At 37.4% G+C, this 25248-nt stretch overlaps 11 protein-coding genes across 11 annotated transcripts; 7 read left to right on the top strand and 4 right to left on the bottom strand.

The window, feature by feature from the left end:
* Window positions 1-1641: 1641 nt before the first annotated feature.
* On the top strand, window positions 1642-3846 carry GCK72_019255 (uncharacterized protein; the record flags this gene model as incomplete). Its single annotated transcript, XM_003115464.2, has 7 exons — window positions 1642-1749; window positions 1796-1925; window positions 2009-2091; window positions 3033-3200; window positions 3254-3337; window positions 3387-3575; window positions 3622-3846. The coding sequence occupies 7 exons, from the start codon at window positions 1642-1644 to the stop codon at window positions 3844-3846; spliced, it is 987 nt and encodes a 328-aa protein (XP_003115512.2).
* Window positions 3847-4279: 433 nt separating this feature from the next.
* On the top strand, window positions 4280-6618 carry GCK72_019254 (uncharacterized protein; the record flags this gene model as incomplete). Its single annotated transcript, XM_003115291.2, has 8 exons — window positions 4280-4307; window positions 4539-5310; window positions 5357-5489; window positions 5556-5663; window positions 5709-5810; window positions 5862-6155; window positions 6239-6349; window positions 6394-6618. The coding sequence occupies 8 exons, from the start codon at window positions 4280-4282 to the stop codon at window positions 6616-6618; spliced, it is 1773 nt and encodes a 590-aa protein (XP_003115339.2).
* A 1023-nt stretch (window positions 6619-7641) lies between these two features.
* GCK72_019253 (uncharacterized protein) lies at window positions 7642-9445 on the top strand (the record flags this gene model as incomplete). Its single annotated transcript, XM_003115762.2, has 4 exons — window positions 7642-7763; window positions 8209-8273; window positions 8374-8810; window positions 8888-9445. The coding sequence occupies 4 exons, from the start codon at window positions 7642-7644 to the stop codon at window positions 9443-9445; spliced, it is 1182 nt and encodes a 393-aa protein (XP_003115810.2).
* A 393-nt stretch (window positions 9446-9838) lies between these two features.
* On the bottom strand, window positions 9839-11086 carry GCK72_019252 (uncharacterized protein; the record flags this gene model as incomplete). The annotated part of the gene is made up of 4 exons (XM_003115663.2): window positions 9839-10177; window positions 10303-10610; window positions 10657-10824; window positions 11020-11086. The coding sequence occupies 4 exons, from the start codon at window positions 11084-11086 to the stop codon at window positions 9839-9841; spliced, it is 882 nt and encodes a 293-aa protein (XP_003115711.2).
* Window positions 11087-11398: 312 nt separating this feature from the next.
* GCK72_019251 (uncharacterized protein) lies at window positions 11399-13786 on the top strand (the record flags this gene model as incomplete). The annotated part of the gene is made up of 6 exons (XM_003115524.2): window positions 11399-11448; window positions 11498-11573; window positions 11843-12317; window positions 12398-13020; window positions 13104-13544; window positions 13646-13786. 6 exons carry the CDS (start codon window positions 11399-11401, stop codon window positions 13784-13786), a joined length of 1806 nt encoding a protein of 601 aa, XP_003115572.2.
* Window positions 13787-14412: 626 nt separating this feature from the next.
* GCK72_019250 (uncharacterized protein) lies at window positions 14413-16652 on the bottom strand (the record flags this gene model as incomplete). The annotated part of the gene is made up of 2 exons (XM_053732942.1): window positions 14413-14522; window positions 16487-16652. 2 exons carry the CDS (start codon window positions 16650-16652, stop codon window positions 14413-14415), a joined length of 276 nt encoding a protein of 91 aa, XP_053581855.1.
* Window positions 15402-16961, top strand: GCK72_019249 (uncharacterized protein; the record flags this gene model as incomplete). Its single annotated transcript, XM_003115564.2, has 5 exons — window positions 15402-15652; window positions 15802-15874; window positions 15922-16011; window positions 16184-16696; window positions 16785-16961. 5 exons carry the CDS (start codon window positions 15402-15404, stop codon window positions 16959-16961), a joined length of 1104 nt encoding a protein of 367 aa, XP_003115612.2.
* A 568-nt stretch (window positions 16962-17529) lies between these two features.
* GCK72_019248 (uncharacterized protein) lies at window positions 17530-18249 on the top strand (the record flags this gene model as incomplete). The annotated part of the gene is made up of 1 exon (XM_003115671.2): window positions 17530-18249. The coding sequence occupies one exon, from the start codon at window positions 17530-17532 to the stop codon at window positions 18247-18249; it is 720 nt and encodes a 239-aa protein (XP_003115719.2).
* A 220-nt stretch (window positions 18250-18469) lies between these two features.
* On the bottom strand, window positions 18470-19435 carry GCK72_019247 (uncharacterized protein; the record flags this gene model as incomplete). The annotated part of the gene is made up of 4 exons (XM_053732941.1): window positions 18470-18658; window positions 18704-18874; window positions 18920-19114; window positions 19166-19435. The coding sequence occupies 4 exons, from the start codon at window positions 19433-19435 to the stop codon at window positions 18470-18472; spliced, it is 825 nt and encodes a 274-aa protein (XP_053581854.1).
* A 789-nt stretch (window positions 19436-20224) lies between these two features.
* Window positions 20225-21259, top strand: GCK72_019246 (uncharacterized protein; the record flags this gene model as incomplete). The annotated part of the gene is made up of 1 exon (XM_003115436.2): window positions 20225-21259. One exon carries the CDS (start codon window positions 20225-20227, stop codon window positions 21257-21259), a length of 1035 nt encoding a protein of 344 aa, XP_003115484.2.
* Window positions 21260-22130: 871 nt separating this feature from the next.
* GCK72_019245 (uncharacterized protein) lies at window positions 22131-23578 on the bottom strand (the record flags this gene model as incomplete). The annotated part of the gene is made up of 6 exons (XM_003115293.2): window positions 22131-22217; window positions 22365-22568; window positions 22646-22797; window positions 22845-23162; window positions 23210-23412; window positions 23520-23578. The coding sequence occupies 6 exons, from the start codon at window positions 23576-23578 to the stop codon at window positions 22131-22133; spliced, it is 1023 nt and encodes a 340-aa protein (XP_003115341.1).
* Window positions 23579-25248: the final 1670 nt, after the last annotated feature.

The raw sequence follows: 25248 nt of genomic DNA, 5'->3' as shown, positions 1-25248 counted from the left end.
AGCGGAAAATAACTGTAGATTCCAGATTCAGTCTGGGTTTATTTATAGATTTGAATAGTTGGATTATGATGAATCAATCTAGAGATAAGATCTAGAAAACCACTCCTTCTTCCGTTCAAATCAGTCGCCGCCCATTTCTTTTTCAACATTTTGTCAGATAGAGCAGATACTTTTGAATATGTTCAAAACATTTCAACCTTGAGAAAAGACTCAATAGAAACATTCGAGAAAAGATCAAAGCCAGACGCCCTTGAAAATATTTTCGTTCTGATTATCCATGCGGAGGTCATTTGAAGGGAGAAGTCTCTAGGAACATTTGAATTTTTGAAGTCAATAAGCCGAGACTTCTGAGTCAAGGCTTCAAATAAAAACTAAATATAGATTTTGTTTTCTCCGAAATTCAATTTTCAACAAATTTTATGCAAATCCGAGTCCGCCTGAAAACTCGAAAAACCCTTTCCAATCAAAATCTGCTCCTGTGAAATTTTATGTTTTCATCATTTCGCCACTCACCATTTTTTCGTCTTCTCAATCCTTCTTTTCCGCGAAAATTCGTGAATTCCGAAATTCCGCCTGCAGGCGAATTCTCGTATTTTCCCTTTTTCCAAAAGCAATTCAATTCGAAATTCACAATTCAAAAATCCATTCGGTGATGGCCTGTGGTGGGAGTGAAAATCCTAAAACCCCTCTTCTCCACGCCCCAAAAATCTTTTTGTGTTCGTGCCCTCGATTTGGATTTTTGGGAAAAAATAGTGATGAACTAGTTGTCAAATTTCATAACCTCGAAGTAACATAGATTTTTAGGTTGAGTTGGATGCTTTTTGAAATCTAAAACAATACTATCAGACCGAGTTAGATCTGAAAGTTTCGTAAGGATTTAGATTCAACGGTCACCAGTCTCATCGACATTTTCTTTCTTGAACTTTCAAATTTTTAATCATGGAAAAAACAGATTACTGTAGCGATTCCGATAGGGTTATCTGACAGTTTCTATCAAAAATATGACATGTTGAAGAGTCAATTATAAAAAATTGTTTAATAATGCAGTTATTAGCTATGCAGTTAGTAGTTATGCAACAATAAGAATAGAAACATATGTTCCCAAAGAATCCAGAGGATAGTCAGTAGTTTAAATATACGCAGACACAGAAAACTATTTTCGGAGAACCAAAAATTGGGTCAGTTTTCGATTTCATGTTTCATGTCACACCCCTCCCCCTTCCCTTTTTTGGAGAAAAATCTAGTATTCGATTGATTTCTGTATCCTATTCTAGAATGAAATCTGGTGATAATCAATGTTTCTTTTTCCAATTTTCAACATTTTTCCAATTCGAGTGTCCATATTCAAAACTTTGTTTCAATTATTTTATTGTTTTTGCTGATTCACTGTTCCCACTAATCGTTATCTGTCGTCCTATCTCTGCTTGAAATCTAGATGCAACCATTCTTACTTGTGATCAGAAATTCGGACATTGCGACACACAGACAGACGTTCTTCTTCCGAACACTCCCACTCGCTACCTTCCTCTCTTCTCCCTTTCTCTCTCATATCTGCAACATGATATTATTTATTCTTATTTTCTGATTTTAACTCATTTTTTCCTAAGTTATTTCTAGCTCTTCCTTAATTCTTATGCGAAAATGATGACAACAACTACAGTAATCCCGGACGCAATCATGAGAACCGGTTTGGCTCCGGCACCGAATATTCCGAATCCGAGAAATGCCGGAAGAAAGAAGAGTAATCCAGTGAGTTTCTGAGAAATATTAAGTTTTGAGACTGATGATTTTTTAGGTCTGGGAGTTCTTCACGGACCTCCGAACCCATGGTCTCGCAGGAGTTCGTTGTAGATTCTGTCACTGGGTTACAAATGATAGAAGTCCGACGACAATGAAGTTTCATTTGAAAAGGAAACATGATACAGGTAAGAGTGTAGAATTTCTTTCTATTTGAAAACCATCTTTAAATCTTCTATTGTCGCTGTAACCTAACTATCCTTACTTTCAGGACCAGGTGGTCTTTGGGCGATCTGTGAAGAGAAAATTAACTCTCAAGCTCCAGCAAATTATGCACCACGAATGAAGAAACAGGTACGATTTTTTCTTTCAGCAAACTTTGAGAAATGTGTAACCGGGCTTCTTTTTTTGGGACTTGGATCCCAATTCTGATCAATTTTTTCTCTTGAATTCGGTTCAAAAACTCAGTCTCCCAACAATTCTTGATAAGGATATTCGGATATCCGAGTCAACCTCAAGTTATCCAAATCTAGGTCGAAAAACCTATTCAAAAACCAGTTTATCCATTTCCCAACTATCCGGCAATTTTTCTTTTACCCAAAAACACATGGTGGATGCGGAAAAAAACCACAAAGACACACGGATATATCATTTTTGTCTTTGCGTCTCTTACTTTTCCCTACTGTTTTTATTAGGTAGAAAAACATGTTTGAAATAGAATGGGGAATGAGAACTTGTGACCTAGAAATCACCGAAATTCGCAATTCGCATTAATTTTTACAATTCCCTTCCGCGCGGGGCGCCACGCGGAAAAAGAAAACAGAAAAATGGGAGAAGCATTGTGATAAAACGAGAGAGAAGCAGACACATTTTGGGAAGAAAGTTTTAGGAAAGTAGCTTTTATAGAATATATTCCAAAAAAGGAGAGACCACCCGAAATCCAGTTTTATTTCTTCTCTTCCTTTCTTTTTTTCCCAATTTTCGATTGAATGTGTAAACTGGACATTGGACATTTACAAAAGGAAAAGCATTCACTTTTTTGAGAAGATTTGGGAAAATGGTTTTTTAGAGAAAGAGATGAGACACTAATATAGGCAGAAAAGTGGTTGAATGAGATGGGAAACAACGTTTTGAAATGGTTCTGTGCCTGATATAATTTGGGAAATATCCATAAAAAGAGGTGATGTTTTGACTTCATTCCTACTGGAATTCGAACCAGAAAAAGAATTCTAAGTTCGTTTAAGACATTTCTGATTTCACAGAGCACTGATTGTTGGAAATTCTTCATTTTTCAGCCAGAAGACATGCTCCTGAAAGCACTTTCTCAACCATCACCATTTGGATTCAATCCATTCGCCACTGCAGAAATCAAAATGGGAGCTCCAGATGACTTCTTGCAAGCTCTTATCGAACAGGCAAAACAGTACTCCCACTCCAGCACATCCCCATCTGCTAACTCTATTGTGAGTTACTGTTTTTATAATGAAACAAGTAAATTAACTTAAATTTATTTCAGGAAGGAAATGCCTCAAATGAAAATGAAAGTCTGACGAGTGATTCTGTTTTTCTCAGCAAGTTGAACAACACGTACCTGATTACAGTAAGTTATCTCTTTTAGAATTGAAACGAATCATCTGAAATTCTTTCAGAAAGAAGAAGATTCATCCTCCTCATCAGTCAGTGGCAGTACACATATATCCACCTCATCATCAGATTTCCATTTAAATGACGGTTCCAGTATTGCTGCTCTTCTTCAAATAGCCACCGACTCTGACCTAGTATTCACATTTAATGCAAGAAAATCTGGTGAATATTGTTTTGAGAACAATGCGAAGAATGTAAGCAGTTCATTTGAATGACATATAACCTATATCTGATTTTCAGCACAAAATGGTCACCTTAACCGACTGTGGTAACGAAATCCGAGTGACACAGCTTGAGAATGAAGAGGAGATTCGTGTGGAGATGTGGAGGAAAAGTGACTGGCAGCAGTTCACATGGGCGGTTCGAGGATCTTGTCTTCATTTTCTGAAGAATTGCACAGAAATTTCGATGCCCACTCTGAAAATGGAACCACCAACTCCTAAGGAAGTGGAAGAAGTTCAATGATCCAAAGAAAAAGAAACATTCCATTAAACAAAAACTCATTTATTTCGTCCGTCATCAATCCCGAGATTCCTCTTATTTTTCCCAGTGCTATATTTCTCCTTTCCCTATGATTTCTCTTCTATAAACTGGCCCAAATTGGTGTCTTTCAATGTTTCTGCCCATTTTCAAATTCATTTTTTCACCCTATTTCTGTATTATATTTTCTCTATTTCTGGCATACGGGTCCTTATTTATTTTTTCTCCTACCTTTTCACTTGATTCCAATCATTGCATTTTGTTGTGAAAAATCTTGAATTTCCCGCGTTTGCCTTCGACCTTCGAACTCTTCTCATTTTTCCCGTGTGCCCCAATTTTTCCAGCATTTTCATGGAGTTTTGAATGAAACTCGTCTATTTTCAAATTAAAAACTCCTCGCATCGGACTAAACACGAATATGTTGGTAGAGATCGGCATTCTGCCAGGTAAGAGATCTAGTTGGTGAAAGAAAAAGATGGAAAGCGTACAGAGAAAAATACTTTTTGTTTATCTGAATTCTTAGAAATCGAACTGAATTTCCAATTGACAATTCACACTATGCCACAGTTCTGAAAATTCTTAAGTTTCTCCATTGGAACCCAATAAATTCGCAAAAAAAGAAATCTTTTTTCAGAAATTTCTCAGTGTTTTGTTCACAAACGTTCTGTGTCTTCCAGGTTACGTGGATCCTCGTTATCGTAGGAAAAAACGGAGATGTAAGTACCCGGCAGGATCGAAAAGAAAGGCGAAATGGCGCGCCCTTCTTCGAAAATACAGGAGAAGGAGAAAGAGAAAGAGAAAAGCAAAGACTCTGAAAACGAAAAGTTCGACCACATCGAAAACTTCTAAATCATCTGTTTCACCTGCCGAGAAAGCAGAAAAAGATAAAAGAAACGAGCTGAAAAAACGAAAAAAAATTAGAAAGAAGAAGGTGAGACAAAGAAAACACAGACTTCGAAGACATCTCCCAGGCTCTAAAGAGCGAAAACTTCAACTGATAGGAAATATAATGAAGGGAATGACAACAGAAATGATTGAGGGAAGATTGAACTATTTGAGAAGAAAAAGAAAAGAGATTCTGTTCAAATTTCACAAAGCTCGTGCTATGACTTGTGCTCCGAAACGAAAAGCAATTCGACATTTCAAAAAATGTTTCAAAAAGGCAAGACATAAGAAGAAGAAGTATAGAAGATATCGGAGAAAACTTCAAAAATTGGCAAAGAGAAAAGGTCTAACTGTATGGAGAAAGTGTCAAATCCCGAAAAAACCGAAAGTGTCAAAGTCAGGAGCAAAAGTAAACTCTGTGACTCCTGTGAAGCCGAAAAAACCTTCGAAACGTGTGGAATATCAGAGACAATTTCCAATTAAACCAACTCTTAATGCAATCGAGATGAAGTCTACTGAGAAGCATATAAAACAAAAGGATAGAGTGGATGTCGACAATTTATAGTGAGTTTTAGGTTTCACACTCCTCATTCAATTATTAAAATTTCAGTATCGCCACAAATGAAGACGTGATTGGAAACTACGGGCAAGTTACTTGCCAAGTTCGGTATACACAGCCCGAGCAGAACGTGAAAGCAACTTTCCGGTGGCAATGTTCAATTTCTTTTGATAAATGTGGTTCGGTGAGTAGACTTTAAAGATTAAAAAATTGCAGAACTCATTCCATTCCCGAAATTTTCATTTTTCAGAAAGAAGCTCAAATCCTCGCTCGTCTCGCTCAAATTAATTCACGAAACTCAATGAGATTATTGTTTCATGGGCAGTACCTGAATTTGCAGTATTGGATCACAACAGTGGTAACCGAAAGAGTAACTGGGTCACTAGATTTCGAAATTTTTCAGAATCGAAAAGAATTGAGTTCTGTTATCAAGGAAAAGATGGACATTTCAGCTTATGTTCATATCATTCAGCAGACGTTTTACTGTGTCAAAGACTTGCATAAGGTTAATTTCCGTAGTTTCGACTTATTCAATTACTATCTAAATGACTTGCAGGTCGGTTACTGTCATCTCAATATCAGTCCTTCGTCGTTTTCCTATTCATCTTCCGATAGCCTCAGCTTTGTTTTCAACAATTTCGAATTTGCAAATACACGTGAATCTCTGAAGAAAAAACCCGAAATGCAAAATGATAAATTGAGAAGATTGAAGAAAGAATTCAGAAGAGAGCGTCTTCCTAAAAATCCTGTGAATCCTTACATGTCAAGAAGGCAACATTTTCGAATGGCAACTGGAACAGCTGATGATTATGAGTCATGGTTTTACGTCTGTGCAAGAATTTTGAATGAGGTGAGATCGAGTGTTCTACAGTACTCTTACTATTCCGAGACGCATTTAAAACTGTGCGTCAGTTCCTGAAATCGGAATTGCAGGAACCACTAGAATGGGAAAAAGATAATGATATGGAGCATACCACGATGGCATTGGCTAAATATAATTTTATAAAGAAGTTGTCATATCGGGATCCACTGACTGATTTGAAGGTATTTATTGGGTTTATTCTCTTCTCATTAACCCAACTTTTCAGATGAAACACATCAATCAATACTGTATGGCAGCCACAAATAAAAATGTGTACCAGACTGCTTATTTCATTGAAAGAATTATCCAAGATTGGGTTGATCGGAAACCAATGAAACTGCCAGCTCCATGGCAAAGAGAGGCGGATATTGGGGCGAAAGCGGATTATGAGGAATGGCTGAAGAATAATCCATGGATGAAGCCACGGCCGGAGAGAAAGATTGAGTTTTGAGGGATAGGAAGAGTGATGAATTACTTGTGAACTAATTGATTCGAAAAAATAAAGTATTTATTTTTAGAGACTCTTCAATTTAAAATTTATTTGTTTTTGAACTTGTTTTATTCCCATAATATGCTACATGAATAACTTTCCCTTTCGATCCATGGAACTGGCAGCCAGTTGTCAACGATTTACCTTCTCTTTCCAGTTGATTGAAGTTATCAGAGGATGCCATTCGATTTTCGAAAAGTGAAAAGAAATCAAGAATAGTATTTTTGTTACATTGTAGATGGATAGTTTCATGAAATGTAACTGCTGAAACTGAAACTGGGAAATATGGTTTCAGAGAGGATTAAGAGATTCACGAATATATAATAGATAACTATGAAAACTGTCAATGTGTGTCTGAATCTTAAGATGGTTGTTGTTGTTGTTTAAAACTTTGTAAAGTGCGCATCTTTCTCTATGCTAGAGATGTGATTACCCATGTAGTCTCTAATATCTTCTTGAACCTTAATCATCCCACGTATCTTCTAGAACCAAACCAGTCTCATCAAGATTCGTACCTAACTTCAAGCCTTCTTCGTGTCGTTCCTCGTAATTACTGATTACATCATCATCATAATCGTGAAAACGCAATGATGTAGCTACATGATAAAAGAATGATGCAGTAGTTAATGAGTCATTCCTTCCATTCTCATCACTAAGCTTCTTCATCCCTCTCTTCTCTCTCATTCAGAAGAACTTGAATCTTCGTAGATAGTATGCAAGCCATAGAGACTCAACCAGAGAAGCAGACATGCCTCGTTGCCCAGATTGCCTGTATCCTCTCTGTCACCCAACCATAACCACAGAAAGACATCCGTCCCTTTTTCTTTTCACCTTTTTGACAACACATCTCACTTTTATTTAGGTATCCCTCTCACTTACACAGATATGATACTTTTACTTTTTCTCCTGACCTTTCCAGGTATTCAATGTCAGGTGAGTTCCGTCGATTTCAGATTTGAAACCTGAAATTTCAGTTTATAGAATATGGACATTCAGCCATTGCTTTCATTGTTACGACCTGAGAATATGCGAAGTATGGCTGAGTTGGCAACAGAGTTATCGTCAATGGCAACTAATAATATGAAAGAGAACGAGAGAGATGTTCAGTGAGTTTTCTCTTTTTGAAAATTGTTGCAACTTGATCTGATTGCACTTCTACAGTAGGATCATCTTTGATTGAAATCTGAGTCAGTAGTTTCTGAAATATTTTAGTCTATAGAGATTATCTCATTGAATAGCAATAGTCCTTTTCTTTCAAGGTTACAGTACCCATTTGTTCTTTTCGAGCTCCAAAAAAGCGAACCTTGAGTTCACACCACCCCCAGCTTGCTATGAATACCAACCGTACTCTAAAATGAGAATTCTACCAAATCTGCACACCTCTTCTCCAGAATATCAAAATTCCGAAAGTTTAAAAAAATCAAAATTACTTTCTCGACTTTTTGACAAGGATTAGGGTTAAACGGTGGGTTTCCACCAAAAGAACCTGTTTTTGATGTAAGAGAAACAACGAAACAACTTGAAAAAAGTACAAAGTATTCCGAATTGAAGGAGGACGATAGCCGCTCCGAAACCACCGACACCCGAACAAAGACCGTCACAGATGATTGGTGGAGGTGAGAATTAAACGAGTTTTCATTTAGTCGTCTGTCTGTGTGTCCGCATTTCCGGATGCCCAGATTATTCAGAATTCTTTCCCAACATCTCTCATTTCAGCTATCCAAAACTTGGCGTTCCAAGGACGAAACGCCTTCCTCGATGCTCTTGATAAAATGGGATCTCAAAATGCCAACCCCACTCCTCCACCACCTCCATCCACATTCCCAACTCTTCCTCCAATGACTTTCGGAACTCCGCCTCTTCCTTCGACTCCATCTACAGTAACCATGCCACCAATTTTTGGAATTTCCAATTCTCAAGATTCGTCTTCTAGAGATAATACGTTTGATACAGGCGGACGAGATGTTTTGGGAGTTCGAGAATTCAAAAAGAACGTTGCGATGGGAGAGAAGATTCGAGAGATTCGATATGCTGAACCCATTGGAGAAGCTCTTCCAGAAGCACAAGATGCCGTTCCAGTCGAAGTGGCTGCTCCAGCTTCTGCATCTTCTGCTGCCGCTGCTGCTCCAACGCTGTCAAGGCCTCCAGCACCTGTGAGTCATTGAATGCTTTGGCATAAAAATTCCTGTCTTTCCATAACTTCTAGCATGTTCAATTGTTTAAATTTCAGACAAACTCATTCGATGGATCTCCATTCATGCAAATCGCCCGTCGTTTCCTTCAAGTTGGCACCGGTACTCAGCCCCAGGGAGCATCTGGAAAACCAGAGCCGCTCCCCCAAATCGGAATTCAAGATCTCGTGCCAAATGCCGATAGTAATTTCGGTTTGCCACGTGGAAAAGGATGTCTTCCATTTATTTCTGAATTTATGCAAATCGCATATGGAAAATGTCAAGATCAAGCTGATGAGAAGACATTCGATGCGTGGGGTGAAGAACTCCGAAGAGCAATCATGACAGGAGAGATTGATCTTCTGAAGGCATCACAAGAAACGTGTCGACGCGGTGCCGAAAGACAGCAATGCGATTCATTGAGAGAGGCTGTTGCCACGTGTGATGTGATTGCTAGTTTAGAGATTGGAACTCAATTGCAGAGAGCTATGAAACGATGTGAGGAGGTTTCTGGAATGATGGATCAGTCACCAGCAGCTGTTTTAGGACAACTGAATAACTTGATTAGCGGGGAAGTAGCTCAGGGATTCTTCAATAACTTCCTGAAAAATGGTTAACTTAGTTTTTGAGTGGCTCGAAGTTGTTTTAGCCACTTTATCTAGAATTTTTTTTGTACATATGTTCTAATTAATAATAAATTATTCAGTTTTCTTGAAAAACTCCCCATTGTGCACAAAGAATATCAAGCGTTTCTTGAAAGATTTTTTGTAAATTTGAATAGAAGATCAGAAATAACGAAGAAGAGAATAACAAAAGATAATGCGCAAAAATCTAACTACTCTACAAAAACAGTACCAGATTTTTAATAATTCAAAAAATTTTTTTTTTCTTAAAAAAAAAATTTTTTTTTCGTGAAACTTTTTCGTGAAACTTGATGCTTAAACACTGCAGAATATGAAAACTGAAAGTCTAAATTTAACAATGGAGTTAAGAAAAGAGATCTACAAAATTCATAAATTTCTATTGAATTTCTGATTAGCATTCTTCGCAATAAGACTCCAGGAATAAGAAGAAGTTGGTTGTTTTGTTGGAATCGACACTCCTCCGACGATAACATCTTTCTCAGATTTTGCAGCAATTTTAGATCGAAGAATCAAAAAACGACCAATTTGACGAGTAGATCTGATGACTGGACCATTTGTTGAGAATACTTGACGACCGATTCGAATCAAATTATCTCCGTTGATTCCAGACTCTTCTGCTATTGTGCTTGGAATTGAAATTACTTCCAATTGTTTTTCTTCTCGGATATAGGATTTTCCAAACCGATTGATTGTTCCCAGCTCATCCTGTAAACATGTTTTTTTGTTTAAGGCTCTAGTTGTTCATAGCTTCTCAAACGAGATTATAAAAACAACTCGCTGATTCAGCAAAATTTTAACATCAACAATAATACTTTTTCAAAACAACTCACCGGTGTGAAAATATTTCCATCCAATCCTTTTACAACAACTGAGAAGAATCCGTCTTTAATATTTCCACCTGGAAACTTAAAATCCACGTCAACATCTAAAGCTTCTCTTAAAAATGCAGCAGTGACCAGTGAGCATGATCTCCAATAAGCTTCATTGACTAAATTTAAGTTCTCCAGCGTATCGAATCCAATTTTGCGAATTTCAGCTTGATCTTGAAGTGGTTGATTGACACTACTGAAGTATGAACCTCCAACTGATGGAATCACTTCGACGAGAACTGCATCATCAGCGAATTGCTTGTTTATGTCTGCAAGTTCATCTTTTAGATAAATTCTAAAACCGATAAAACTCACGATTAAGACAGTGGAATGCAGTCGACACGTTTCGGTTAACCAAAACTGGCTTACTGGATTCTTCTGTTTTCACTGTTACGACGACTTTATCCACTTTTTTCGAATCTCCGTACACTTCATGGCGAATGTGATCGAAGAATTCGGATGAGAGAGTGACTGGCGTAATTTCTGCAATTGATTTTTTGAGGCACAATCGTTAAGGTTTTTTGATTGAAAAAATCGTTGACAGTTCGTTAAAAATCTGATTCTTCATAGAATAGGTTTCTATTTTTGAAAAGGAGAGAGTTGTCATTAAATACTTCAGATTTGTGATGTTTAGTTAATTTTTATTCAGTTTATATATTTATTTGAACGTAGCCTCACTTTCAACAGCAGCCACAGCCGTCGACGCCTTCCGGAGAGCGAGTATACTTCTGACGGGCACTTTCATGTTCAATTGACCTAGAAAACAATTCAATTAACTACGGAAACCATCAGAAAATGGAAGAAAGTCGACAGGAAATAGAATATCGCCTTTGTTCAGAGAGAACTGTGTGCGGCGGTTGCCGAAAGCCATGCCGCGGGCTTGCAGAAAGTAGGCGGAGACTGGATTGCCAACACATTGAAACGTTGTACAGGTACAGTTTTACAGAATTTTTATGAGCTTCTTCGTTTTAAATTGGTCCTGATTTTTTTCTGATTTTTTTTCGAACTTTTCTATACCCTTCAACATGTATTTTTATCTTGCAGGGTATAAACCAGAATGATTATCGCTAGGAAAAAACTCCAACTTCAAAGATTATGGAGGCAAAGGTAGAATTTTGAAGACATTTCTGTTTTTGTATAGTTAATTTATTTTCAGAGGATGTCGAGTGACGACGTACATCTGTCTAGGAGTCCTCGTTCTATTTGGATTTGTATATAATAACAAAGGAAAGGTGAGAGTTTGTGACTTTGAAGAGAGGAAACGACGTTATTGTGACAAAAGTGAATTGTATGCAGACAAGAAATTGAGCTATTTTAAAAGGTTTCACATTCAATTCACAATATGCGAGTAAAGTTCACAGCGCTTTGAAAAAACTCTACTTTTTAAGCTCAGTAACTCTTACGGTAATCGGATATTGTAATGAATAAATATGAGACAGTTTCAGAGATTTAAAAAAAGTTTACTTTAATAACTAACCCGTCAAGTTCCAATTGTATTCAGACTTTCTCTTCTCTTGATTCCAATAGTGCTGCTCTGAAATTCGATGATTTGGATGAACTGACTAACAAAGAACTTCCTGGAGGACCGGATCCGAACACTATTTTCCGAGATGGTGAACTGGGAAATTATGAGCCTAAAACGCCAGAAATTCCGTCAAATCAACCTGGAGAACATGGTCGACCTGTTCCTGTAACCGATGAAGAAGGAATGGCGGCTGGAAGAGCAGCAGAGAAAGAATTTGGTTTCAATACATACGTCTCTGATTTGATCTCAATGAATCGAACTATTCCGGATATTAGACCGAAAGAGTGCAAGCATTGGGATTATCCAGAGAATCTACCGACTGTTTCAGTAGTTATTGTATTCCATAACGAAGGATGGACTCCATTGTTGAGAACTGTTCATTCGGTGTTGCTCAGGTCACCACCAGAGTTGATTGAATCGATTGTCATGGTTGATGACGATTCTGATAAACGTAAGTCAATTATTTCCAAAATTCCAACTGACATTCCGAATATAGCAAGAAATTAACCAAAGACGCCTATTTGTTTTTAGCTCATCTCAAAGAAAAGCTGGACAAGTATGTGACTCGTTTCAACGGAAAAGTAATCGTAGTCCGAACCGAACAACGCGAAGGACTCATCAATGCTCGTTCAATTGGAGCGAAACACTCAACAGGAGAAGTCGTTCTCTTCCTCGATGCTCACTGTGAAGTCAATACCAATTGGCTTCCACCACTTCTGGCTCCAATCAAACAGAATCGAAAAGTCATGACAGTTCCAGTTATCGATGGAATCGACTCGAATTCCTGGGAATACAGAAGTGTGTACGGAAGTCCGAATGCTCATCATTCTGGAATTTTCGAGTGGGGATTGTTGTACAAAGAGACTCAAATCACTGAAAGAGAATCGGCTCATAGACAGCACAACAGTCAGCCATTCCGTTCGCCAACTCACGCTGGAGGTCTTTTCGCTATCAATCGTTTGTGGTTCAAGGAGCTCGGATATTATGACGAAGGACTTCAAATCTGGGGAGGAGAACAGTACGAATTGAGTTTCAAGATTTGGCAATGTGGAGGTGGAATCGTTTTCGTTCCTTGCTCGCATGTTGGTCATGTTTACAGAAGCCATATGCCTTATGGTTTCGGAAAGTTCTCTGGAAAACCAGTGATTTCTATTGTGAGTTTATTCTGCGCTCTGATATTGAAATGTTTAAATAAGGCACCTGATATTGTAAACATTACCCAATATTTTCATTTCAGAACATGATGCGTGTTGTGAAAACATGGATGGACGATTATTCAAAATATTACTTAACCCGTGAACCACAAGCTGCCCATGTGAATCCAGGAGACATATCTGCTCAACTTGCTCTTCGTGACAAGCTTCAATGTAAATCATTCAAATGGTATATGGAGAATGTTGCCTATGATGTTCTAAAGAGTTATCCCCTTCTTCCACCTAATGACGTATGGGGAGAGGCTAGAAATCCGGCAACTGGAAAATGTCTCGATAGAATGGGTGGTATTCCTGGACCACTTGGAGCATCTGGATGCCATGGATACGGTGGAAATCAGTTGATTCGATTAAATGTGCAAGGACAAATGGCTCAAGGAGAATGGTGTCTGACAGCAAATGGAATTCGAATTCAAGCTAATCACTGTGTCAAAGGATCAGTTAGTGGAAACTTCGTATATGACCGGGTAAGGAATATTTACTCGGAATATCGGATAAATTTGAATACAATAACCTTAATTTTTTGCTTCACAACTCGGAGTATTAAAACTAAATTTACTGGTTGCAGAATACGCAACAAATTCAACACAACACTAAACGAATGTGCATTACAATTTCCGAAGCTGGATCTGACGTATCGTTGGAAACCTGTACTGAAGATAATCAACGACAGAAATTCGTGTGGAAGGAGTATTACCAATCCAGTTAATAATTTAATTTCCTCTTATTGAAACTATCAACCACAAATGTTGTACATATCCGGGTATAAAATCCATCGTTGTTCCCCTTTTCCCAAAGATTGTGTCTCTTTTCATTGAAATCCTCATCACCAGGAGCTTCCCCATTGTTTTGGCAGTGCTTACGAATTACGATAATTTTATTTATTGCATGTGATATTTAATAATTAAGATATGTATAGAGATTTTTTTTATTTTTAAAGTTATGGGTTGCTTTTTAGTCTTTTGGTGGCCTTTTTCTTTTTTTTGCCTTAAAATCCTCTGATGCATTTCCTCCCGCTTTCTTTAATTTAAACCTGTTCATTGTTTTCCCCGATAAGTATTACTAAAAAATCATAATTTTACGAAACCGAACACAATACCACAATAGAATGTTGCTGTTCTGTGCGCTCAGACTCTTCCGGGTGCAGTCTTTGTTCTCTTTTTGGATAGAGAGCGACGAAATTGGACAATGTAAATATTTGCAATAGTGAACTATCTCATCGAGGCTACTTCACGAGTAGCTTCATAGTAGGAAGATCGAAAAGTAATAGGGATATCGAACTTTGAATTTTTTTTAAAATATTGATTTATTAGCCACAACAACAACAACCGTCTTCTAAACATGAACACAACCAACTGAAACACAAACAACAGGCACAACATGCCAAACAGCTCTCACAGCAAGACGGTTCATGGTGATGACAGTGATCAGGTTGGGGTTGACACCTGAAAATTGGGAAAGTTATGGAAAGTCTAGTTTACTTTTTGGAGTTTATTGAAATATTAGCATAGAAACTAGAAACACAAACTGTCTGTAAATAGAAACTCACACAATAACTGGAGGCGGTGGTTGTGGATAAGGTTGTGTTGTACACACGTTGTTTGAATACGGACTATAATAAGCGGCCATTTTTCAAAAAAAAAAGCTTTGGGTAATTCGGAAATGTGACCCAAAATGGTGAAATGGGTGTCTTTAAATACACAAAAGAATAGTGATTCAAGTACAAACATTCTTGTTTGAATATGTTAAATCAGATGAATCATGGCAATAAAGTCAGAAAAAGAGGAATGAATTTGAAGAAATCACGGAACGATAAGATGATTTCATACTTTGTAGGTTTTGAAAAAGAACAGAATGCGAGGGGATCAGATTACGGTAACTATAGTGTTTGAACTGATTACTGTAACTCTAATTTTCGGGTGTTCTCAATATATTGAGTGTGGTGTGATAACACTTCCAGACAGATTACAAATGTTATGTTCTTTGGCAGTTCTTCTTGCGGTCTGAAAATTGACAAAAGATCATTAGTAATCTGTAGTCTCGACCATTGGCTCTTTGTGCTCAATGGAATGTTTTTATCAACTGATAACCTATTTTGAGTTGGTGGGGATGACCACTAAATTCTAAAAACTGCTCCAAAATAGCCACGTGGGTTGCTATTTTCGAAGTGATACTGCCTAGTCATTTCACATTTTTGCACTTTTTCTTAATCAGTACCGCTGAAAAAGGAATGGATCGCAGTGATCGTTGCCTAATACCCCGTGACGCACTCATTCTATAAAAGGGAATGAGTCAAAATAAAGCAGATCAGAAAATTTTTAAAAATGCGACATTTATTACTTCTTATTTCATGGCTATTCTGCATGATTCCCTGGAGTAACTGCGCTCCATTAGACTCATGTTCACGTGTTGATTCCTGCTTAAAATGTGTGAACTCTACTGGATTCGGATACAGGTGCCAGTGGTGTTCCACTTCGAATACTTGTGCTTCTGAGCAGACTACAACGAATAATTGCCACGTGGATGATTGGACACTTCACGAATACAATTGTCCGATGGATGTTTCAAATGTTAAGTGAGTTCATTTGCAAGTCCCGTCGGCTAGCTGCCTGGAAAATACGTAGCTAACTAGTTTGTCCTATGATATATCTCGATCATTTGAATCATTTTGAGATTATCGACAGATCGAAAGATTTGATCTAATCCGAAATATATTGTTTTCAGATATGATGAATCGTTCATGAGAGAAACCGTACTCCCGTTGATTGCTGCCACACATGCACCCAGTTACCAGAAGGTACTACTTTCCCCCCCACGATTCCTTCTAAAAATTCATAATTTCAGCTTTCTCGATCCCTGGACACTTGTTTTGGAGAAGACGACAACATTGAAATAATCAATGCATATGAAATTTACTGTGACGAGACTGAAATTGTGAGTTTTTCTTGCAAAAGTATTTTTCAAAGTGACTTTCATAGACTTATTTTTTTATGAGTAATGTTTGCTATTGCACACCAATTTTTAATTTTTAATGCACATACATTGAAATACACAAGAAACAACCAAAACACACCGAAGAAAAACAAACGTCACTCTCATATTTCAGACGACATGTTTTGCATACAGTGCTTATCTCAAAGACCGAAATGCAATGGTTCTGGTGTTCAGAGGAACGACTACACTGTTTCAGTTGATTGATGAGGGAATTTCATTCTTCCTACATCCAAAAGTTCAATTTAATGTGACAAAAGGAGTTGTTGATGGATATTATTTGAATGCATTCTATTCTTTATGGGAGAAGGGAATTCAGAAGGACGTGGAAAAGATTCTGAATGAAAAACAAGACATGAAGATGTGGTTCTTCGGGCATTCTCTTGGTGGAGGTTTGGCTTCGATAGCTTCTTCCTACGTGGCAAAAACCTATGGTATCGATGGATCTCGTACGAAACTTGTGACTTTCGGGATGCCACGTATTGGAGATATTGATTTGGCAGAAGCACATGACGAGTTGGTTCCAGATTCGTGGAGAATTGAACATAGTAAAGATCCGATTCCGGCACTTCCACCAAGAACATTCCCAGATGAGATTGATAAAGGATCATTTCATCACAATACAGAGGTAAGTGGCGGGTATTTTGAGATATAGAATTGAATCTGATAGCCTTTTTATTCATAAAAGAGTTTCCATGAGAGAGTTTTTTTTCCAGATCTGGTACCCTCAAGGAATGGCTCTCGGAGCAAACTTCAAAATAGGATCAGCTCCTGATACTACAGTAGGGCGCAGTGTATTTCCATTCAATATCGAGGATCATTTCACTTATTTCAATGTTTACTTAGAATCTTGGTATCTGAAGGGATGCAATAAAGAAGATGTAGCTCCGTGAACATCGAAATAGATCAAATGTGAAGAAACTGGTTACGACGTACGGGTTCCAGAAGGAAAACTCTCAAATCTTGTATTTTTCTGCTTCTCTTTCAATAAAGTCTTGCTTTGATTCAAATTCCAATCTTTCCAGGCGTCAGAGCCACCAGCATAAGCTTTTTGTTTCTTTATAATGTTAGATCGATACACCTGAAAACGGTCGGAAATACAAATCGCGCTCTACCAGACACGGGGGTGGGGTCTGACATAAAATTGACGTAAGATATTCTCATTCCACTCTCACTGCTAATTCGAGATTCGTGAGCTCCTTCACCTTCTGTCCTGTATTCTCATCCCCTCGATCTCATTTGTCCTCTCCGTTGTCTCTGTTTGGTTGACCTACTCACACACAGATTATCTAGTCAGTTTTTATGGGTTCTTTATTATTCGCGATCTTCACATTTTCTATTTAAAAATCTTTCTCAATATTAGCGTGAGAATTAAGTTATTGATCGTTCAATTGACCATCTTTACTTTAACGTTCCATCTCTACTTTTGTTTCAGAAACCTCAATAACTACCGTATCTGCCATGACAATCAACGGAACTCCAGTCAAAGCTCCACTGACCTCCGAAGTAGTTCATGGAGAATCAACGGATGATCTCTTGAGACAAATCGCCAATCTGAAATGGAAACTTGCTGAGAAAGAAGTGGAAGCAAAAGACAGAAGGATCAATGAGTTGAATCTGGCTCTCAAGGAAACCGACAAAACTCACATGGAGAGATTCCAGTTCATTGAGCAAGAGACGGAAAGAAGAGTGCAATTGATTGAGGAGGTTTGCGAGCAGAAGATAAAAGACTTGATGATGAAGAGTCAATATTCTGAAAGAGACAATGGAATGCAGAACGAGAGCCAATACGACATTAGAGATGGTTCCGTTTCACCACAACCAACGAATGATTTCGATACGATCTCTTGTGCGAATGCTTTTGGAGCAATGTCGGATAAGCTTCATGAGTCGGAGCAGAGAGTCATCTATCTGCAGAATTGTCTCCACACTCAAATCAAATGGATCGAGAAGCTTTTCAGCGATAATGCCAGATTGGTTCCAAATATGTTGATCCATAACCAGGGATGTCTCCCGAAAAGAGTACAAATGAAGTTGCAATACATCATGGGATACATCAAAGAGGAGGATGAAGCCAGCTGGGTACAACCACCAACCGAGGTCAGAATGATGACGATGAACCAGAGAATGAACGATGATGTGGATAACCTTCAGTGGAGACTCAGAGATTCTAAGTTCTGAGAATAATTTATTAAACTAATATTTCAATGTTTGCTAATAAAGTTATTTATAAGTAAAACAGTTCCTGTGAAGTACATGAAAAAGCACAAATGTTGAGATTGAAGTTCTACACAAAGGCTTATTAAGAAATAAAGGGGTAGAAGAGATTCTCAAACTGTGAAGGGGACATAGTACTGGAATAATTAATAATCATATGGATAAGTTTTCATATTTCAGTTATTCACATTGCATCTCCGAATTGCATCGCCATCATCAAAGTGGAACCGCCATCGGCAACAATAGATTGCCCAATGATGTAGGAAGAGAGCTTCCGATCAGCAAGGAACAGAATGATATTAGCAATATCTTCTGGTTTTCCAGCTACTCCAGCAGGAATACATTCCTTGTGAGCAGCCATATGTTTGTAGAACTGAAATACATCACTTTTCGGTTTCATTACAAATGATGGACAAACCTTTTTAGCTGCCTCGTTATCCAGTCCTGCTGCTCCAATGAATCCAGTTGCAACAACTCCTGGACTAACTGAATTGACTCTGATACCATATTTGATGAGATCAATTGCAGAGCTTCTAGTGAATTGATCAAGAGCTGATTTTGCACAGGAATAGTAAATAAAATCGGGTTGCTGAAAATAGTTTGGTTCATGAAAGCATGAGATGAAATGACTCACGGCATGGGATCCTCCAGCTATACTAGAAATGTTCACAATTTCTCCCTTAGTCTCGATCAAATGAGGCTTTACTTTCTTTGTCATTTCAATTACAGATTGAAGATTCAACTGTAAAGTCTTTTGATAAATATCAATGCCTTGATCGATTCCAGTTGCTCCTGTGGCATCTGGAATAGAAGCGCCGGCGTTATTGATCTGGAAATTTGAAATTGAACGATAACAATTCCCACTCTTTTATTGACTCACAAGAATATCAATCTTGGCAAACTTTGCCAACGTAGTATTGATTAACTGATCTTGACCACTCGCGGTAGTCACATCAGCGACGACAGAGTTTATATTTTTCTCCGACACTCCAGATTTCAGAAGAAGTTGTCTTGTCTCCTCCAGACGATCAGAATTTCTTCCAGTAATTGTCACATTTGCTCCTTCTTGAGCAAACAAAAGAGCAGCAGAACGGCCGATTCCGTTGGAGGATCCAGTGATAATTACAGTTTTTCCACAGAAACGAGGCATACTTGAAATAAGAAAACTAACAATTGAAGACTTTTGAAACTGTAGGAAACGGAGTAAGTCGGAAATGCAAAGAAAACTTGTTGAATAAAACTAAAAGATTGACTTTTCTTCTGTCTTATATACCATTCATTTTGTTGTGTTTACAATTTGAACATGATGATTCGAATTCTTTCTTTCCGAATTATTTGTACATCTTGAGGTGTGAATTAAAACGAAATAGTGCGCAGTTTCAAGGAGACGAACCACATTATTTTGTGACTTGGCAGAGAGACCAACAATTAACAAAATGTCTGAAGTTTGATCGTTACTGTCGGTTAATTTTTGTCAGCATGGTATGTATCTGGTAAATGTGAGAGTTTAATAATTTTTTAGAACAACATTTTCAAGTTACTGTTTTGAACCTTGAAACCTAGCTTCCAGATAGGTTTTTAAAAATCCCTGTGATAAGTTATAGCTCGATCAATAAAATATTCCAGGCTGTCTTGAGTCAATATCTTCCCAGAGCCTGAATTCCCAAGAACAAAACAGCGCGCGCATTCACATGCTCCGCCCATCAAATGACTGCGTTCTCACGTTAGGAATGCATTCTCGGACCATCATTATACTTCCCATTCGGTTTACGAGTTGGTGAGTTCTCTCTTCTCATTCTCATTCTCACTTGCCTTTTTTCTCATTCTTCTTTCATTTGCTCTCTTAAAGGCTATCTTACAATACGTATTTTTATTACAGAAAACGACCAAAGTTGTGAAAATGTGCAACACTAAAACTATTTCCAAAACCACCTCCAAGATGTCCAACAAGTACTCTCAGGAGTCAACTACTCGGAAACGTTTTGCAGCTCATCACGAGCAACTTTCTGAAATCACCAAGACTGTCGACGATGTTGCTAAACGTCTCGAACAGAAGATCGAGAGAATGGAGAACAATGAAGGATCTCATAAGATGACATCAGAACTGATTGAATCACTCCGTGAACAACTTGCTTCGAAACAACTCGAGTTGAGTCATGTTACTGCAGAAAGGGATCACGCTGTCAATGCTTTGGATGTCAAGGAGAACGAACTCCTCGCATTGAAAAAGAATGAACTGAAGAGATCAAAACAGCAAGAAAAGAATGATTGTGATTCGTTCAAGAAACAAATCGCAGAACTCGAGTTGAAGTTGTCGGAGAAGAACTCTGAGTTGAAGGAGAAAAATGAGATTCTGGAGAACATGAGAATCTCAAGAAAGCAGGCCAAGAAGGATCATCAGAAGAAAATCAAGAGTATGGCCAAAGAGATGGAAACAAAGATTGAGGAAATTGATAAGTTCTGTCAGGAGAAGATGATGGAGAGTCAGAAGCAAGTTCAGCAACTCGAAGAAGATATGAAGGATCAAATTAAAGAGATTGAGATGGCATGGGCTGAGAAATCAACTGGAAAGCAAAATGTCGATTCGGACTGTGCATCCGAAATCAGCATGGAATCCGGATTCTTTGAACTTTCGGGAAGAAGTACTCCAGAACCAACTAACGACTTTGATGCTATTCCTGCATCAACTTATGGAAGAATGTGCTCAATGTTGAATGACTCGGCTGAAAGGATTCAATACTTGGAAGCTACCCTCTATGAGCAAAACAACTGGATGGAGAACTATTTGAGCCAAACCTCGTTTCTTATCTCTTATTTCTTCATGCAGAATTCGTTGCCAGTAGTGGAAAATGTTTTGATGACGATGAGAAGCACGGCTGAAGAGGAACTCAAATGGGAAGAGCAGATTCGACGAGAGATCGATGATATTGAATCGCGAATCAGGGATATTGAGTTCTGGGAATCTTTACTTTGAGTGATTATTATTTCTTTCAGTGGTTCCGGTTCTCCCTTCGTTCTCTAATAAAATTGGTTCCGAAAATGTGTTTTTAAAAGTAATATAGCATCATACAAATATCAGTTTCAGTTTCCCCAGATTTAAAAAAAAGACTGTTGGGCAGCATAGAACATTTTTGAATTTTTCCAAGCATCGTTGTTAAAATCGTCGTTTAACTATTTCTTGTTGTTGACCTCTCTCACATCAATTGAATCTGTATTAGCATCTCCAATTCTACACACATTTTTATGGCCGTGATTCATTTTTTATGAATACACGGTTACATGTTTACTTATAGTATGACAATTCATGTGAACTTTCAGTTTGATTCTCAATCGACATTCTACAAAGAGATCAACAAATCTTCTCTATGACGGATAATAATTCTAATCCGCCTGATTACTCCAAAATACCTGATGTCGTTATGTGAGTGATGTTTATCTTCAAATATCTAGAGAAGTAAAACTCTTTTGATCTAAGTTGATTCCATAAATACAGCAATTTTTCAAATTAAATAAAGTTCTTTTTATCTGTTTTTTCAACGCTTGAAGTTCAGATCCGAACCTCCACAAGATGATGCAATAAATTTCGAGGAGACATCTGAATCCACCGCTAACAATTGCTTCGACTGGTTCGTATCCTGTTGGATGGATTGCCTATGTTGTGGACATTATAGTTGATAGTTTGATGTCAAAAACACAATTGACTTCCTTCTTCCTGTTTGCAGATCATTCTTATTTTCTAGCTTTCAGTTACACAGAATCCAAATTTTTGCATTAGAAAGTTTTATTGTTGTCGTTATTGTAATCACGGTTATTCGAGAAAAAGAAGAGAAATTGAATAAATTCCTTTAGTGAACTGAGCTGGAATGATGATGGTGTCCTGGATGTCCAACCATGGATACGGTAGTCGTTGTTTTGGTGTGAACATGAGGTCTCTGAACACATCGAAAATATATAAAGATAGAACGAATATTTTTTGAAAGTGGATATAAGACCAAACGATCCGTTTTCTGAATTTTACATGCTTTTAGAAAAGGAACAACTAAAAACTATTAATTGCTCAAAAGAAAATAAAATGTTACCTTTAATCTGAAAATACGAGAAACTCCATTACGAATCGTTGTGTTCATGAAGAGGTAGATGAATGCCGGGCATCCATGACCAAGTTGCCAAGAGATGTGTCCGATGACGATGACGAAATCAGCCACCGGGAAGAATTGCATGTACACATAAATCATGGCGGCGACGAAGTTGACAAGGCAAATCAAAGTGGATTGCAAGAAAATCTGAAAACAAAAAATTGTCCATGGTATAGTCTATGGACTAAATCATCATAAGACCTGAGCTCGAATCTTCTTCTCACCTGAGTATGAGATTTCTTATTTGTCGATTCCACTCTTTTCCGGAATTGTTTCGCAATTGCAGCACAGAAATATCCATAAAGCATGCAAGTGGCAACGACAATGAACAGATTATTGGCAGTATGTGGATAGTTTTGGTACTCCAAAGTTTTGTCTGTAATTTAAAACTGATAGAAGATTCTAGAAGGCTCGAAATCTTACTCTCGTAAATGAACGGATCAAAGAACCATGCTTGATATCTCGAAGTGAAAAGTAATGGAGGAGTGAAAAAACAGAAGTAGAGACCATAAAAGACTGGAATCAATAGAACCATTGTTGTTCTGGATCCAGCGAAATATCTCTTGACAAGTGTCGGAAAAAGAATATCCAAAACTCGATTGAGTACCAGAATGAGGCAGATCATACATGCAGAACACCATAAACCAAGTCCTAGAGCACCAGTGATGAAAATGGTCAAAGGATGAGAACAGTAGACTGCTCCTTCGATGAGGAGAATTCCATTAGTGACAGAATTCACACCTGGAAATAGAACAGATTGGACATCCAGCCAGTGGAAAAGAACTTACCAATTGCACACAAATCGACGAATCCAAGTAAAAACATAATTTTGAAACATGAAAGACGTATATTATCTTTTTGAAGCATCACAGAAAGACATGGAACGTAGAGAAGCATTATAACTACTCCATATAACAAATCAATGTATCCAAGAATTGGACGAGGAGTACCGTCTTTCAGAGTGAACTCTTCCGGAGTGGCATATTTGTCACTGAAAGAAAAATGAGGATGTTTGAAACTCAGATTTAGGTTATGAATTATTCGAAAGGTTATTTTTTAATTTATTTGAATGGTACTAAATAGCTGAATAAAACTCACCTGCAGTTGAAGTTATAGATTGCATTGACATCTCCACGTTTAGCAATGAGCCATTCCATAATTACAAAGGATACTTAAAGTATCTGATTTGTGTATCTCTTCAGCGTCGGAGCTCAGTTTATATAGGTGTCTCCGAATGACTACCGTACACTTGAGGGGAGGGATCGGATTAAGCTGAAATCTTCTTTTTTTGTCATCCCACATTTACTATTCAATAGTATTTTTCTATTTTATTTTATTTTTTATTCAAAAAAAGATTATGACGGTGAAGGGGTTTAAAATAATGAAAAGAAAACGGGTGGAGAACTACGAGATGGATTAAAATACGTAGACACATTCTGAATTCAGACAGAATTTATAGAATTTATTGAATTCAAGATAAAGGCGCGTGGATTTGAAATCAAAAGAAATACGCAGAGGATTATGTTGGAAAATTTCACTTTTTGAACTTGAGGATTCAGGAATATGATTCACGAATTGAACCAGGATATGCAATCTAATAGGGGGATTACAAAACTTGAAAAAAACCATGTGTCACATCTGAAATAACATTTCAACTTTTAATTCCGGAAAATTCAAATTTGAAGTCTCATTCCTTCTCTTAAATATTGAGTGCAGACTTCCTGATCTCACACTCTATTCTGTCATATTTTTTCAGACCCAATTTTCGTCTTCTTGATCATTCTGTGGGAACGTGAATAATGGAAAAAGGTGAGATACTATATCAAAAATCATGTATACCAGGAATTGAAATTCCCGAACTTTTGCAAGTTCTCACGGATCAGTTTGTCGAGTTACGGCATGAAAAAAGAAGTTCGTATGATCTTGGGGATTTCCCAGTCAAATCAAAGTAATCAATTTTTTTTTGAAACCGTGGAAAAACAAAGAATAAAGAACTGTAGTTTTTCAATTAAAGTAATTCGTCACGATGTTTGATGCAGATTCAGATATAAGATTAGGAAAAGTACATCCTAATTCTTTCAGAAAACGATTGAAGTCTTCTAGCTGCAAAACTTCTACTGCACTGCGTTTTAGTAGGTTTCTAATACTCAGCACTACTGACACTACTGTCGTGGAAAAGGGATTCAGAAAATTAACAGTTTTATAGTAAACTGAATGACTACAAAAATTGCAAAGCAGAATACGAATTTTGTAGATTTAGTGAACAGAAAAATCGTAGAGATATAAAAAATATGTCACTGTCATTTTTGAAAAACAAAGGAAAAGATCAAAAAATTAGTTATTAGCCGTGTGAAATAATACAAAATATCTTTCTCGTGTTTTTCAAAACACATTTCATATTTTGAAAAATATGACATCCATTGAAAAATAGTTAGTTCAAAGGCCGTGACCAATTAATGTTCTGGCTCTGAAAAGACAAAAAAAAACTAAATATTAGTCTGGATTCAAAATAAAAATCTGACTTATCGAAATATTTTCAGAACTCTCAAACCACTTTATATAAAATTTTTGGTCATTTCCTTATTGCATTCTTTTTTTTGACTTATTGCGTTCGATTTTCAATAGAGAAATTTGTTCCCTATTCAAATTTAATTTAATATTTTTCACAAGTTGTTTTCATTTCACGTAGTTGTGTTCAGATAAAGAACAATAGGAGGACAATTGGATACTCGAAGTAAATACCGGGTTGACCTGAATGACGTTTGAAAATAACTTACATCCACTCCATTATTTAACCGAAACTGTTCCTCAGATAACAAGGAACATG

Source organism: Caenorhabditis remanei, chromosome V (assembly GCF_010183535.1).
Source record: "Caenorhabditis remanei strain PX506 chromosome V, whole genome shotgun sequence".
NCBI lineage: Eukaryota > Metazoa > Nematoda > Chromadorea > Rhabditida > Rhabditidae > Caenorhabditis > Caenorhabditis remanei.
This window is presented reverse-complemented; position numbering and strand designations above follow the sequence as displayed.